This window comes from Carassius auratus, chromosome 27 (genome assembly GCF_003368295.1).
Source record: "Carassius auratus strain Wakin chromosome 27, ASM336829v1, whole genome shotgun sequence".
NCBI classification, from domain to species: domain Eukaryota; kingdom Metazoa; phylum Chordata; class Actinopteri; order Cypriniformes; family Cyprinidae; genus Carassius; species Carassius auratus.
The window spans coordinates 19,230,460-19,247,488 of record NC_039269.1 but is presented as its reverse complement, the minus strand read 5'-3'; the positions used below and the strand labels follow the sequence as shown (position 1 = coordinate 19,247,488).

At 34.5% G+C, this 17,029-nt stretch overlaps 1 protein-coding gene across 1 annotated transcript in view; it reads left to right on the top strand.

Moving 5' to 3' along the window:
- Nucleotides 1–17,029, top strand: part of dis3l2 (DIS3 like 3'-5' exoribonuclease 2) — a 55,464-nt gene that overhangs the window by 12,278 nt on the left and 26,157 nt on the right. Inside the window, exon 7 of the mRNA XM_026206403.1 lies at nucleotides 1,521–1,754. Within this exon, the coding sequence (XP_026062188.1) occupies nucleotides 1,521–1,754 (234 nt within the window). The remainder of the gene's footprint in view (nucleotides 1–1,520; nucleotides 1,755–17,029) is intronic.

Genomic DNA, 17,029 nt, shown 5'->3' with positions numbered 1-17,029 from the left:
GTATACGCCACAGCACCCTAAATCATCACTTACTGCAGAAACTTCACACTGGACTTGGGATTCCGTGCCTCTCCAGTCTTTCTCCAGACTCCACACCTTGAATTCCAAATGAAATGCTAAATTTACTTTCATCTTAAAAGAGGACTGTGGACCAATGAGCAACTGTCCAGTTCTTTTTCTCCTTACCCCAGGTGAAATGCGTATAAATATTTTTTTCTTCTCTGGTACAAGAGTGGGTTGATTTTAGGAATGTGACAGCTGTATCCCTTTTCTTGAAGACGTCTGAGCGTGGTGACTCTTGGTGCACAGACTCCGGCTTCAGTCCACTCCTTGTGAAGCTGTCCCAAGTTCTTGAATCAGCTTTTTGTGACAATCTTCCCAAGACTGGTAATCTCTTTTGCTTGTGCACCTTTTCCTACCACACTTTTTCCTTCCAGTCAACTATGAATATATTTTGATACAGCACTCTGTGAACAGCCAGTCCTTTCAGCATTGACCTTCTGTTGGTTACCCTTCTTGTGGAGGGTGTTGATGTCTTCTGGACAACTGTCCATTCAATATTCTTCCCATAATTGTGGTTCCATGTTCTAAACTAGCCCAAGAGGTATCCATTATTTATACTAAAACTTAAACAAATCAAGCTCAAAATGGAATATTCTAATTTTGAGATACTGAATTTTTATAAACTGTAACAAGGCGTAACCATCAGAATAAAAAATAAATAATTGAAATATTACAGTTTGTGTGCTAGAATATAAGTGTGCTTTTTAAATTAAATATAAAAGACATTTTCTGTGATATTCTAATTTTTTTAGATACACTTATAGAAGATTAAACTAGCTGACTGTCTGAACCAAAGAAATGAAAGTGAACTATCTGTAAAGTATAGAATTGCATAGCATCATATTTTTTGTTGAATTGAACCGAAACAGATCGCACTACATTGTAATTGGGGTGAATCATATCGCATAGTATCGGTAGCTGCCTCGTATGTATCTTTAATGTATCGTATCGTTGGCTATGCATCAAGATGCATATCACATCAGTCTCAGATATGGAGATGCATATCCCTAGTAAATACATCTCGAAAACAGTGAAACATTTTTCCTTATTCATGCCCAAGTGCATGAAGGGATCAAACAGGATCATAACTCTATTTACTTAGTCTTTGTAAACAAACATAATGCCAAATAAAAATGCTATATACTTACAAGTTCAAGCTTTGAATTACACAAGCTTAAATTTAGTATTAATATAGAATTATTATTATTTATTTTTTATTTTTATGGCCTGAAATAAATTAATGTATAAATTACATGTTTTTCTAAAGTTGTTAATTTACCATAAAATCATTTTTATCAGTGTAGCAGGCCATCTCGTATAACAGGGCCTAACAATATTACCATTTGTCCATCTGTGATGACAGCCTTGTCTCAGAATAATCTCAAACTCCCACCCCCATCTCCCTTCCCTAGTTTCCTTTTTACTTAGTATTTTTTTTTTTCTTTTGTACTCTGTAGATCCTGAGTGAGTGGTTTGGCCGAACTGTTATCTGTTCCTGCATTAAGATGAGTTATGATCATGCTCAGAGTATGATTGAAGCTCCTGACAAGCACTTCAGTGTTGAAGAGCTGCCACCCTGCTCCCCGAACCACAAAATCCATGAGATACAAGAAGCCATTCTCAACTTGCACAACATTGCCAAACAACTTCGAGCACAGCGCTTTGAGGGCGGCGCTTTACAGCTTAACCAGGTCAGACAGACCAGACTTCAGTCTGGACATTTACTCTACCATCAGTGTGTGCAATCTAATCTCTGTGGTCACGCTTCATTGTTATTCAAAAATGATGCTTTGACATTAGTTTAAACAATTGTATTTAGCTTTTTATATATATATTATATTATAATTTTTTTACATCCAAAAACAAAATCATTTGTAAGTACTATGATTTGGTTTAAATTATCATTGGAAATCCTCACAGATACCATTTGTTCTTTAAGAAAGAACATGATTGTGGGGAGACTGCCTTTTCTAGTATATTTGACAGAAAAGCAAGATTTGAGATTGGTCAGTAATTAACAAATTTTCCAGGATAAAGGTTTTTTTTTTTTTTTTTTTTTTTTCCATGAGAAGCTTTAGAACAAATGACTTAACAAGTTTATAAAGTTCTTGGCCTATAGTAGCGAATGAGTGAAACTGTTCCTCAGGGAAGCTATAGTGGACTGTCTGATTCAATATTGGAGCTGACAGCTGCATAGTTATAATTTTCTCTCTAATCGTGTTGATCTTGGAAGTAAAGAAGTTCATGCTGTGTTTTTGGGAAATGCTGCTGATGCTTTATTTTTCATTAATTTAGCCACTGTATTTAATAAAAAGCTGGTCTTAAGATGATGATGCACCTGCCATGAGATGGTGCTGCTACATGTCATGCCAAACATCCTAAATCTCTGTCCGGCACGGGTAAAATAACAGAACTACAGAATGTCATATTTTATTATTATGTGATTCAACACAAAGATGTTTTACCAACTAAGAAGGTCAGAGATGGGAGTTCCATCTCCCTATCTGATGTGAGCATAAGTATTAGAACAGTTGCCTCACATGTTTTTCTAAGTGTTCAGTTGTGTCCTGTTGCATTAATTCTTCAGAAATTAAAAGCACGGAACGTGTCTTATCAGTTATATCCATTGCTTCTGTATTCTAAGTCTTGCATTGAACCTGAACGACCTGATCGGCTGAGAAAAAGTAGTTGCTGATGTACAAATTATGAAAGCTGTGAAAATTAACCCTAAAATACTTCTCTGTAAAATAACCAACAACCTCCAGAAAGCTGGGACGATGCTCTGTCAATCTACAGTCCGCAGGAGAATTTGACACAGAATTACAGAAGCTACACAGCCAGATGCAAACCTCTGATCAGCACCAAAAATAGAAAGGCAATATTCTTCACAAATGTGAACCAGTAGAGTTTTGGAACTTAGTTGATGGACTGATGAGACAAATGTAGCCATACTGGGTTGTACATAATAATTAACTCAAATTATATATATAGGGAATTTGAATAATTAACAAGGAATATGATAAATATATATATCTCTCATATGACATCTCAGTTACATTAATATTATTGATTATGAAAAATAGCTCAATTGCATTTATCAATAACTCATTACAGGGCACTGTAATTTACTCATATGTCAATATTCCATTCTTCATATAAATGATAGTGATATCTCTTACTGTAAATTATGGCAAATCAAACAGTGGTTTGTCCAGCAAACGGCCGTAAGATTAACTTATCAATTTTCAATAAAGTTATCACTTCTTATAATTCAAGGAAAAATATTCTCTGGTCATGAAAACATTATCCTATCATTATGATTAATTTAGTAACTCAAAGTAAACGGCAGCATGTAGCTAGATCAGGCATCTCATTGACTCGTAATGTGAGCGGTTCAGAGGCAATCATGAATATATATGGTCTTTAATAATTGAACTAATAATACATCAAACTACAAATCACACAGAGTAAATACGCGTACGACAATACAGACAGTAAACTTTGTACAAGACATAACGGAATCCAAATGAGGGGGAGAGAGAGAGAATGAATGAGAGAGGAAGGACGAGAGAGAGGTGAGATGGAGAGAGCGTGGTCACAGAATGAGCTCAATTATGCAAACTCACAGACAGTAACCCTTGAAAGACACCAACGATTCAGATCATAGACAAACTTTAAAGCAGCATTTAAATCTCCATAGAGAAAGATACTTGCATGGTCCAGAGTGCGTGAGCATGGTCTTTTGAAACCAGCGTGCGTGTGCTGGAGTGTGAACGTGGTTCTTTGTTCGTGGTTCAGGTCTTCGGGGGTTGCTGCGGAATCGCGCGGTATTTGAAAGGTTTAACAGGGCAGTGTTTCAGAATTCGTCTTCCTCGTGTGGAGAGGCGAATAGGCGAATAAACTTAGTAAAGAAAAGAAACAAAACAACGAAACGAAAGCTTCCGAAGGAGCCATGGGAACGGCTGTCCAGAGTGACGGCGATAGGAGAGTGGCCCGAGGCCGCTCAGAGGGACGAGCGGAAGCGACATGGGTCGAAGCAGGAGAGAAGAGAGGGCGGACCTTCTTGGGACAGCTCTTATGGCTTGAAATGGTTCACGCCTCTGTTCGCGTGAACAACCAATGAACATCTGCGATCTGAAGCGGGAAACAGTTCCTTTGTCTCTGTGGAAACACCCACCCTAATAAATTAGGGCTTCTCAGATTTCAGCAGTGATATTCTAGCAAGTTCGTACAGTAGGTGACCAGCCTATCTGGGGCTTACCGCCAGTTTGCGTGTTAAAATCATTCGCGGAACTACCGCCAGGTGGCGCAAAGGGACGGATTGCGAAATGAATGTAATTGTAAAATGAGATAGAAGGAAGTAAAACAACAATAACATTATGATATAACATCGTGACATTTAAAAAAAAGACATTTTTACAATTTGTTAATTTTTAAAATGTAGGGTAGTCTTAGACTACAGTCTACTAAACAAAAATGAAAAGACCATAACACAAAGGATCATATGCATGCTATTTTTATTAAACAGTAAATATAAGGCCTATATATATATATATATATATATATATATATATATATATATATATATATATATATATATATATATATATATATATATATATATATATATATATATATATATGCTAAATGTTTTAATTTCATTTTCATTTCAGTTCATTCTTGGTTTAAAGAAATCTTCAGGTTCCATATGCAGAGCGAAATGGGAACGGTCCAGCATTTAGCAATAATTAGTATTAACTCTGTTATTATTCTTGATTTTTCAAACTACCAGCATTTTTTAATTATGCCTTGTGTGTGACCAAAAATTAAGTATTATTTGTTTCAGCTGTTTGTTCGTGCTGGTGCCTCGCGCACATATTCACTGGAAACAGCAGTCGTTCACCAGACATTCGGCTTGAGCACTTTGACATTGTTAATTATGATTTTTTTTTTTTATCGATACTGAAACGCACACAGCCTATTTACCTCATGAATAATAGTTAAGCTTCAAATGGGCAACATCACAAATATGGAAACGTTTGATTTCTTCCTATTGAGAAAGCCCAAGCTTACCTTATGCTTAGCTTTGAATTATTATTATAATTATTTATTACTAAGCCTATATTATTATATACTGCAATTATATTTATCTACTAGAATTATATGTTTTTAATTATTGTTTTGTTCTGATAAATTTGTTAAATTTAAAGGATTTGTTGTAAAATATTTTCTAATAGCCTGTTTTTTTCCTCTCACAAACTCAGATTTATTTTTTAGCTTGTTTAAAAAAAAAGAAAGAAAACATTCAGCAAATGAAAATAGGTGATTGATCCGTTATAATGAAACCTTTTGGTCAAAGTTACCAATGATTTGTTGATGGCTTCTGGCTTTGGTGTAATTTCCATTCTCATCCTTCTTGATTTAAGAGCAGCTTTTGATACTGTTGATCATAGTCTATTACTCGCCCGCCTTGAACAAGATTTTGGTGTGTCGGGGACAGCTTTGAAGTGGTTTAAATCCTATTTTCCTGACCGCTCTCAGTTCGTTTCCATGGGCGGTTTCAGGTCTGAGATTAGCTCTGTTTTCACTGGGGTTCCTCAGGGCTCAGTCTTGGGCCCTCTGCTTTTTAATATTTATCTGGCACCACTTGGACAGTTGTTGCGATCGCTTGGCCTCCATTATCACTTTTATGCTGATGATACGCAGATTTATATACACTCAAAGTCTGGTGAACATCTTGATGTTGATTTTCTGTCCGGCTGTGTTTCTGAGATAAAGGAATGGATGAATACAATTTTTTTTTGTGTCTGAATAGTGGTAAAACTGAAGTTATGCTTATTAGTTCCCGTCATCAAATTTCAAAAACTGGTTCCTTATCTATGTCTATTGATGGCTCTGTATTGGCTACTCAAGCTAAAGTGAGGAATCTTGGAGTTATTTTTGATACCAGGCTTTCATTTGATTCTTTTGTCCAGAGTACTGTTAAATCATCCTTTTTTCACCTCAGAAATATAGCTAGATTACGTCCTATGCTAAATTTCTCAGTAGCTGAAAAGCTGATGAATTCCTTTGTCATCTCTAGGATAGATTACTGTAACGCCCTTCTAGCCGGAGTCTCTATATCCACACTTAACAAACTACAATATGTACAAAACTCGGCCACCAGGATATTGACTGGGTCCAGGGTAAGCAATCACATCAGTCCAGTTTTGGAGTCCTTACACTGGCTCCCAGTCCGATTCAAAGTGGATTTTAAAATTATGATGCTGACATATAAAGCATTGCATGGCTTGGCCCCTTATTATTTATCTGCGTTGTTAACTTCCTATACCCCAACTCGGAGACTGCGTTCTTCACAATCCAACTTGTTGGATGTTCCATAAACACGCTTACGATCTATGGGTGACAGTGCCTTTTCTTCATATGCTCCTGTCCTTTGGAATTCTATGCCTCCTGATCTTAGGGAAGCACAGGGATACGACATTTTTAAAGGTAGACTTAAGACTTATTTTTTTAAATTAGCTTTTGATTGTTGATGTTACGTTTATTGTTTGAGATTTGTATTGCTTGTTTTTGTACAGCTCTTTGAGAAGTTGCCTTTAAAGGCGCTTTATAAAATAAAGTTTATTATTATTATACATGACTCATATATTTTTTTCCTCTGACAAACGTAATTTATTTTTTAGCTTGTTTAAAAAATAAAAAATAAAGAAAACATTCAGCAAATGAAAATATTAATCCCTTAAAATGTGTTACTCTTGGTTAATAGTAATTATATTTATTTTACTTCAGAACAGAGCCTGGGACTAATCTAGGTTATCCATGTTTTTTTTTTTTTTCATTGCATCTGAAAATGACTGTTCATTACATTCACTTCACGCGATCTGGCGCAGATCAGCCTCCCACGATGCTCAGCTGTGGACGATTTAAAAATGTTTGATATAAAGCAGTGGTTCTCAACCCGTGGCCAGTCACGAATTCTAATGCGGCCTGCACCACATGCTGAACAAAAAAAAAAAAAAAACTTTATCAGTTTGTAAAATTTTATTGTTTACATCAATTAAAAAAAAAAATGCTACTAATGAAATATAAGCTATATCCTAATGTTTTTATGTGATTTTTTTTTCTTCATATATTATTTTCAGACATGAGCAGACCTACTGGCATAAGCATTTATGAACACATACAAGCGCGCACTTTGGCAGAATTAAATTCAAATAGTCATCAACAGCCATTAGGTAAATTGCCTTTAAGGTAAAATTGCGCATCAGAATGGACAAATTAGTTTTTTATGGGAGAAAAAAAAGAAATTCAAAAAATGCCAGCGAATGAACATGTACAAACTGTCAATAGTTGCAGTATCAGTATTGAAGGAGAAGTGCTGGATTTTTTATTTTTTTTGCCCCGCAACTCACTTGAAGAAGTTCAGATAAATGGAAACACCATACACTATGTAACAATCCTTAATTGAAGAAATGTGGCAAAATATCTCAAGAGAGAACCTCATATTATTAAATTCAAAAGTGCTTTCCATTTTGGATCAAAATAGGCTAAATATGTGAACGCACATTTTCTGAAATGTTGTGCGTCAGGTCATGCAAGCCTGCATCTTAAACACTCTGTCAAACCTTCTGCGTCCGCTATGGACCGCTAGGTAGGCGTGACGTAAAAATCGTCATTGGAGAGTGTGTGCCGAGGCTCTGAGCAGACGACCGCGCGGACAGGTGAGCGTGGTCAGTAGGCTTCAAAAGCAAAATTGCACATGTGCAGACAGAGTGAAGAAGCTCATTGCTACTCGAACCTGTGCAATCTGTCAATAAAAGAATATAAAGACAGTCAGATGTGCAATAATTCTGGGCAATTGCAGAGCTGGCCATCAGCCTGCGCATTCAGAAGTATAAATTGAAGAAGTCTGCTGGCCGTGTACGCGTCCGGATTGCTCATGCGGAAAGTATAACACAGGCGTTACAATTGCAACTTCTTTGTGTTACTCCTTTCAAGCTGAATCTCACAAAATTGGTCAGCTCCCGACAGCATCTGGTGTTTTATTTATGGGGAGTAGAATTGTTTATTTCAATGAATGTAATAGATTATATATCATAATAGTTAGGCTATAATATTATAAATCAATAAGGTTGGTTTGTATTGCTGACGTAATATGTAAATTAGATGCGTACACTGTAAAAAATGGATTTTACTGGCGAAAAGTTGCCAATAAAATCCTATAAAAATGATGTTAATTGCTGTAAAATGGATTACAGGACATTACTGCAAAGCAAATTACAGTTAATTGCTGTATGTGAAATACAGTAGTTTGTAGTATTTTTTACAGTAACATTGAATTTTACTTGTATTTTATTTTACAGCAATATTTTGTAATTTCATTAAATTACAGTATTTAACTGGCAACAAAATTTGCCAATAAAATCATGTAAATACCCCTAAATACAATATGATGTTGTAATAATTTAACAATGAAACTACTTTAAAGAATAATTTTAACAGTAAACTATAAAATACTGATATAAATGCATTATCATGAGCTCTATCTTAATACATTTACAAATGAATAAAAACCAAGTCAATGATGTTGCAAATAAGTATTAAAACTGGCAGAAAGACATTGCAAGGCTTTTACTGGTAAAATTAAATTTTCAGTCTTTCAACAGTTAAACCTTATCATAAAAATAGCATAGCATCTCAAATAACTGTTTTAAAAAAAAGCCATATTCTGAGTAGAACATTAATTTTCTATAAAAATGAAGGTCAATCAACAGAATTTGTATAATTTTGGTAAAACAAATATGTTTTAAAGAAAAGGATTGAAAAATCACAAATTCTGTTGTTTGACCTTATGTTCTATAAAATTAAGAATATTCCTGCAAAAGACAATTTAATAAATACATACTGAAAGTCCATCAACTTTCTGAGATGAGCACACACATGAGGGTTGGCCCTCTTCTCTGAGACTTTTCCTCTTGTTTTTGCCTCTGTGTCCGTCTTGTATCCAGCGAGTGTTGTGATTCCAAGAAAACATCTGCACATAAAAACAAGGAAAAGCATCAGGATAAAGTTATGTATCAAATGAAACTAGCTCAATAAAATAAATGTCAAAGTGACACTTATACAATACAATCAGCATTTACCAGTACTTAAAAGGTTACTCCACCCCAAAATGAAAATCTTACCTTCATGTCGATCCAAACCCGTAAAAGCTGCGTTCGTCTTCGGAACACAATTTAAGATATTTTGGATGCAACCGGGAAGATTGTGACCGTCCCATAGACTCTCCAGTAAATACCACTGTCAAGGCCCAGAAAAGTATGAAAGATATCATCAGAATAGTCCATCAGTGGTTCAACAGTAACGTTATGAAGCAACGCCAATACTGTTTGTATGCAAAGAAAACTAAAATAAGAATTTATTCAACAATTAGTCTCCTCTGCGTCAGTGTAGTGCCATTTTTGGAGAGTATCTGTTGGACACACACTACATAGCCTGTTCTGTGTCAGCTGGGTTACATGGACACGCTTTCTATGTTTATTTACGCTTTGATTTGAATGAAAACAGCGTATCCATGTGGTGCGGCTGACATAATAAAAAATAACGACTTTGTTGAATAAAGTTGTTCTTTTTGTTTTCTTTGCATACAAAAAGTATTCTTGTAGCTTCGTAAAATTACAGTTGAGCCACTGATGGCAGATGGACTATTCTGACAATTATTTTCATACTTTTCTGGGCTTAGACATTGTTAATTGTTTGGCAGTCAGTGGGACAGACGCAAGCCTCCCGGTTCTCATCTGCAGTGGCGTAGCCAGGGGAGGGGAAAACTGATTGGCCCCCCAGTGTGCCCCCACCCTTCTACTTGTCTGTCACTCTCAAATTCAAATTATAATCTTTCAGTTTAGTAAATAATTCATGATTGCGTCGCGATGCTTCTCAACGAGGACCAAGAATAGCGAGCTGCTGTTTTCCAAACGAAAAAAGCACCTATTTTAAATAGCTTATGTTTTTCCATTAGCGAGTTGTTGCAGTGCAAGAAGTGTTTGGTACTAACGTTAACGTCTTTCGGTGTTAGACAGACCAGGTTCGATGACGATGTTATCTCCTAGAGCAGACCAAGATGCTAATCATTATATTTACTATGCTCCTCTGATGCTGAATGTAAAAGGGGTTTACTGCGTTACGATTTACTTTTTTTTTTTCGGCCGAACGCGCCGATATAGGCAACAACGCAATTTAAAGCAATGGTTTTAAAAAAAAACTATAATAGCAATTCTAATAAAGTCATTATTGAATCATGCAGTCGATTAGCGACTTTTTTCACTCAAGTGAGGTGACGAAACAAATCGTGTAATGTTTATCTAACGCTCCACACTTGAGACTTTTTTTTTTTTTTTTAAGTCTATGTGTGAGACACGTGCAAAAACATCGTTTTTTGTACTGGTCAATTTTGAGATTTGGGGCTGTTTGTCTTCAGTAACATGTCTTCTTTCAGACTTGTGGTGAAAAAAAGTCAAAAATACACATATAGGTCTTTATTTTTCTACACCTTTAGTCTATTTGCGTCTGTAGATTCCTAATAAATTCAGTTGCCGTTCTAAAATCACCATGATGCGCCGCGATTGCTGTCTGCACCCTGGAAAGCTCTCTCTCTAGCTCTCTTTCCCTCCCTTCACAGAAGTTATTGACAAAACGTCATTTGATGACACCCAAAAACATTCTCAAAAAAATCATACATAATTATTTAATGCATGATTAAATAGCAAAATAAATAACTAATACTAAAATAACACTGGACTAATTAAGCTATTCTAAACTGTTTTATAGGATCCACATATTTTACATGTTAAATTAAAGCTACCTTTTTGAACAAGTAGCTTTCTAACAAAGTATGGATATATGATATTTTTAAATCAATATGCTCAAGATTAATTAGCCTTGACATAAGTAGATTTGGTTTATTCATCAACGCAAATTTACTGCAACTGCTGCTATGCAATTTGAATGGGATGTGGATAATAAACAAAAACATATAATGAAATTATATTAAATTTATATTAGTTATATTAATTAATTGTGTATTTATTTCTATGAATTATTAATGTTATTCTGCATTTATATAAATAAGGCTATTATATATATATATTATATAAGGCTATTATAAATAAATTATATTATTATTTGTGAGTTGTACACTATTCATACATTGGATTACTTTATTACAGTTTTTCTTTCACTTTTGTAAAGTGAAAAGTTAATACAAATTGTATTTGATTTTTTTTTTTTTTTTAGAGCAGTGAATAACTGCTATTAAAATAGGGTATCACCGTTTATTACTGATTTTAAAGGTTACTGAACTCTTGAAATGATTTGGATATCTGCTGGATCTGCTGGATATACAGTTCAAACAACACAAGATTGGCCCCTCTGTATTAATCGTGGCCCCTCTTGTGCCCCCCAGTTGAAAAAATCCTAGAATCGCCCCTGCTCATCTGAAATATCTTAAATTGTGTTCCGAAGATGAACATGGCTTTTACGGGTTTGGAACGACATTAATAACTGTTAACAGTTAACAGTGATGAATGACTACATATTCATTATGGGGTGGAGTAACCCTTTAAATAAGTAACCTTTTTCGCAAATGAAATTACTTAAGTAAAACTTGTTACCTTTTGAAAAAATGAATGTGTGCAAAAGATGCCTGCTCCCGGGACGCACAATGTTGAGGTATGAATTCACAACCATCTGACCCTCAAATAGTCAAAAGCCAATGGGTGGACCTGAAATAAATAAATATAAGCAATAATGTAACCTACAATGCAGTATTTCAATATAAAATGTAATCTAAATTACAATTTTATCAAATTATTTAAATAATATATTACCTAATAAAAACAGCTTCAGAGTCTTGAAGCATCGGACATTTCTCCACATCAGCTGCTATTCTTTGCACCTACAAGAAATAAAGAAAATAATCTTGTGATTACTTTAAAGCATTTTGTAAATGAGACCAAAATTAACACCCAAAAAGGCATATATTTTAGAATAAATAAACTATTATAAATTATATAATTTATAATTATAAATTGTAATATTACACTGAATGTCAGGATAGGAGGCTATTGTGACATGAAATTGCTTATACATTAACTCAAATAAATATAAAAGGATATATTTCTTAAGTATAATTAAGTGAACTTACCAGGAATTATGAATAAAGCCTCTAATCTTCAATCGTTTTCGAGCTGCTCCAGTCGGCTGGGTTTCAGATTTGAAAGATGCGCGCGCAATCCCATAATGCCACACTACAGTAAATTAGTGTAAAAAGCAGGAACTACAGTGACAACACCTGCTTCTTGTAAATTAATTACAGTTGACGTGGGAATATACTGTTAACAACTGTAAAACCTTATTTGACCCATAATGCATTGCGAATTACAGCTGCATCTTGTAAAATTTTTATACAGTAAAATTCTGTAAAATTTTGCTGTAGAAACTATAGCAATTTTTTACAGTGTAGACTTTCACTTAGACCATATAATGGTGCGGCCCGCTGGAAAAAGAAGGTTGAGAACCACTGATATAAAGGTTGCTGTCCCATTTTATACAGGAATTGTTCATTTAAAAAAATCTAATTATATTGTTAGTTCTAATTATATTGTTAACACAAGTTCATTTAGAACTTTTTTTTTTACTTATAAACTCCTTGAGAATTTAAAGTTAGTTTAATAGTATTTAAATTCAAGTTTAAAAAAAGTTTTTAATTGCTTAAATTATTTTTATTAATAATATGTTATCATGTTTATTCTTGTAAAAAATACGTGTTTATTCTTTAGGAAAACAAGGGAAAAATTAAGGGACAATCCGAATATTTGTTTTGCTTCACCTATTTATGTAAGCTACAATTATTCAAATAATAATAATAATAATAACAACAAAATAATGTCATTAAAAAATACCATTGGTGATTGGTAAATACCAAAATATACCATTATAGAATTGTGACTTTAAAGATTAGTCATTTAGATGGTAAAAATACTGTGAAATTAATAATGGCATGGATTTTAGAGCATAACAACTGAAGGTTTATGAAACATTACCCAATAAAGCATTTTTTTAAACAACGGAACTTAAAGTTGTGAACTAAAATGTTATTTCAACCATACAGCATGTGAATAAATAAAATGCATAATTTTCATAACATTTCATTATTCATAAAATGCATAATGTTTCTGGTGTTTGGATATGTACTTCAATATAATGAGCTCCAAGTTTAAGAATAGTCCTAGACTTCTTTCTCTCTCTCTTTAACAGCATTAGCTCAATGATATACGTCTTCCTTCCGTTAGACTTTTCCTGCCTTGCTAAATGTTGGGTTCATGAAGTTCGCCTCAATCTGATTCAGTAAAGTCAAACCGCAGACAGTGAAGCCTCGGAGACCCACGCGCTGTGAAGCGGGAACAGAGGGCTCCGCTTAGTCTCAAAGCCTCCCGCAAACATCCACGATCACAAATAACAATGATTTTCGTAAAATAATGATTAATTATTAATTGATGATTTGTTATTATCATTATGGTCTTGTGAAAATAATAATATGGGCTGCGAGAAAATTATGAAGTGTAGTGCAGGCATGTTTCAGCCCAGTAACACACCGTTCCTCAAAGCCAAAACACAGACCGAATTCTGTTCAGCTGGAGGGGGTTGATTTTTGGATAGTTATTCATGGCTTGTGGGGTCGAGATAAAGGTGTGAATTGCTCTTTCATATGGACAGTGCTTTCACTTGCTGAACCGGTTTATAATAGGACTGTTGTTTTGGTTATATTCACAGTGCTGGCTCTCTCCGACGAGAGAAATGCAACATTCACACATTACACTATTCCTTTTCATTTAAAAACATTTCAAGCTTTCTGTAGATATATTTTTAATGTACCTATGTGAGACACCACGATATTATGTTAATTAAAAAATTATACATTTATTATCATGAAAAATTTAAGTGATGAGAGGGCGCCTCCCTGTCATTAATGCACATTAATATTTTTTGCACAAACACTTGAATATGAGCTTCTTATCACGAGTAAAATTCATGCCAACAGCCAACATATTTAGCTTGATCAGAAGGTTGACTGCAAGAGTCGAGCGGGATGTTAAGAGTTTATCTGTTTCTTTTACTGATTATTTTCCGGTTAAAGCATGATTTAAACAGATTCACACTCAATCGCTTTCGCAATAATGCGTTCAAACAAATGTAATCTTACAGTGTGAAAAACTTTATTCACGGAGTGAAGGCGGAGCGTGTTTCTGGTATCAGTGCGCATGGAGGGGAAGTTGTTGCTGCTCACAGACTCTGCTGTGAGTGAGAGAGATGTTTCACCTGACGAAACGAACATCCGCCAAAAATCAGCCTGCAGCAATGCTCGTTCATCGACTCGCCAAGCTTTACTTTTGTAGGTCCATGGCAGTAAATAATTTGATAATATGACCATGCAGTCTATACAGATATTTAATAAATATGTTAAAACAAGCAGGGCTGTAAAATAAAACAATAAAAAACGCATGTCAGGTCTACATCGGACACGAGTGGAATGATCCAACAAAAGACAACAGAACCCAGTGATGGATACACTGGACACGATCCCCGTCAGTGAACTGATGCTCGTTCTGTTTATGATGAAATGTTCTGACACTGCGTTCAGATGATTTGACACTAGCCTATAGTGTGATGTCATCAAGTTTAGACACACTTTTCGCTGTGGGGCACAGATGACAACTCTCCGTCTGGTGTAGACACAGACAGTGACTGCTCTATTTACAAATAAGTTCTATAAGAAAAAAAAAATAATAATAATCTAAACCAGCGGCATAACGAGATGGAAATATAAACAAAACAAAATATTAACAGGTCCTCCATCCATGACACTGACTCACTGCTGAGCTGCCAGTTTTAATCTGAACAGCTCTTAAAGCTGAGTGGATGGTTAAATGCATGATGGGCTAGTATTTAAAAAAATAAAAATATAGCATCTTTCCAGTATTAAGGTAATAACAGTAGGTAACAGTACTGTTTTTTTTAATCATCTTGTTGCAGTTATAAATTTGACTGCTAAATGAATGATAAAGAACTATATTAAAACTTGTTTTGTAAAATTTCTAAGTCATTTGAATATTGATTTAAAAATCAGTTTAAATCATAAATCAGATAAAAAAAAAAATTAAAAAAAAACGGGGCTTTTTTTTTTTTTAGGCCATATGATATTACCCTACTTTAAAAGCAAGTAAAGAAGGTTCCCTTTAAAATTACTTAAATTGTCAATTACTAAAGCTTTTTTTTTTTTTTTTTTTTTTTTTTTTTAACATCGTGTGAATGTTGTTGATTATAATATGAGATAACTTGAGTTTAATCGTGAGGACGTTTTATTAATTCTTTAGAGTTTCAAAGATTTAATCGTGCCAGTTTAATTTTATTTGTTTCTTGTTTTAGGCAAATTAGGCCTAAATAATGGGAACGAAATTATACAGTGCTTCACATTTAAACATGCAACAATTTCTTAATCCGTTTACAGACAAATGTCTTTTTCCCAATAGGTTATGTCAAAATAAAGGACAGGTAACGAATAACATATATGCATGTTGTTTTATTAAAGGAAAAAAATATATAAATTAAAACATAGGCATAATATATTAAAATAATATACAAAAAATTGACATTTTGCATATTAATCCATGTAGCCTACCCCCCTAAAATAGGCTACCACTTTTAATGCTCTGATGCAAAGTGAACCACAATTTCTTTTGAATAATATAACGCATAATTAATATAATATAAATAATGCTGCACACCTTTTAAATGTCCAATCTAAAATATGGTTTAATACCATGTAGCTTAGAAAATATAAGCACAGACTTTCTCTTTCTCTTTCTAAGAAATGCACATAACTTCATAAATACCAAACTTTCATCTGTGAATATTAAATATTAAATATATTAAATATTTAAACTAGTGTTTTTCTTTAATTTTCCGTGACTGAAGCAGTCAAATGTAACACATCAGCAAGGCAAAACTGACGTCTATTTGCGAAAATGTGCTTTGATGCACTTGTTTGATAACTTGTGGTTAAAGCGCCACTCAGTGGTCAAAAGCTGCAAATGCAATTTATACCGCAGCCGCCGCTGCATTTAGACTACATTTGAGTACATTTTACCATTCTTTTTGTAAGAGTTAGCTTTCCTGTCCTGTTTCCCAGTGGGGTCATGAAGTTTTACGACCTGGTCAGGAGTGGGGTTACAACCAGGGTTCTAAATTAACTTTTTTGATCACCAGCCAATGTGGCTGGTAACTTTCTAAAGTAAAAATAACAAATGATGAGTGCCACTGAATGCATTTGATCATTTTATTAACATTGTTGGCATGAAAAACACAAAGTACAATGCATACAACAAAATATACACTGACTCAAATTTAAAATGATTAGTTCCCACCACGAAATTGCTTGTTTTGTTTTTTTCTTTTGCGTAACTTACATGCGGCAATCCTGACAAAGCATTACGACATTCTAGTGATCAAACACAAGCCATTCATGACCCGTCAGCCATTTAGCATAACATTTTATTTTCTTTGTTTCTCTGTCGATATCCTACGGAGCCCCGCACGTCACCTGTAGGAGAAAAAAAATCAATCCGTGGCGACGGTTTTGCAATCCGTCCCTTCAGTTTATAAACCGTACTCACGAATTCATAAACTGTTCCCTCGGTTTAACAAATCGTGCCCACGAATTCCCAATCCGTGCGCTCAGATTTTGTAAACCATACCCTCGGTTTTTGAATCCGTACCCACAAATTTTGTAAACCATACCCTCGGTTTTTGAATCCGTACCCACAAATTCATAATCCGTGCGCACACTTTCGCAATCCGTTCCCACGGATCTGTAAACCGTACTCATGGATTCATGCAGCAAGCTCCT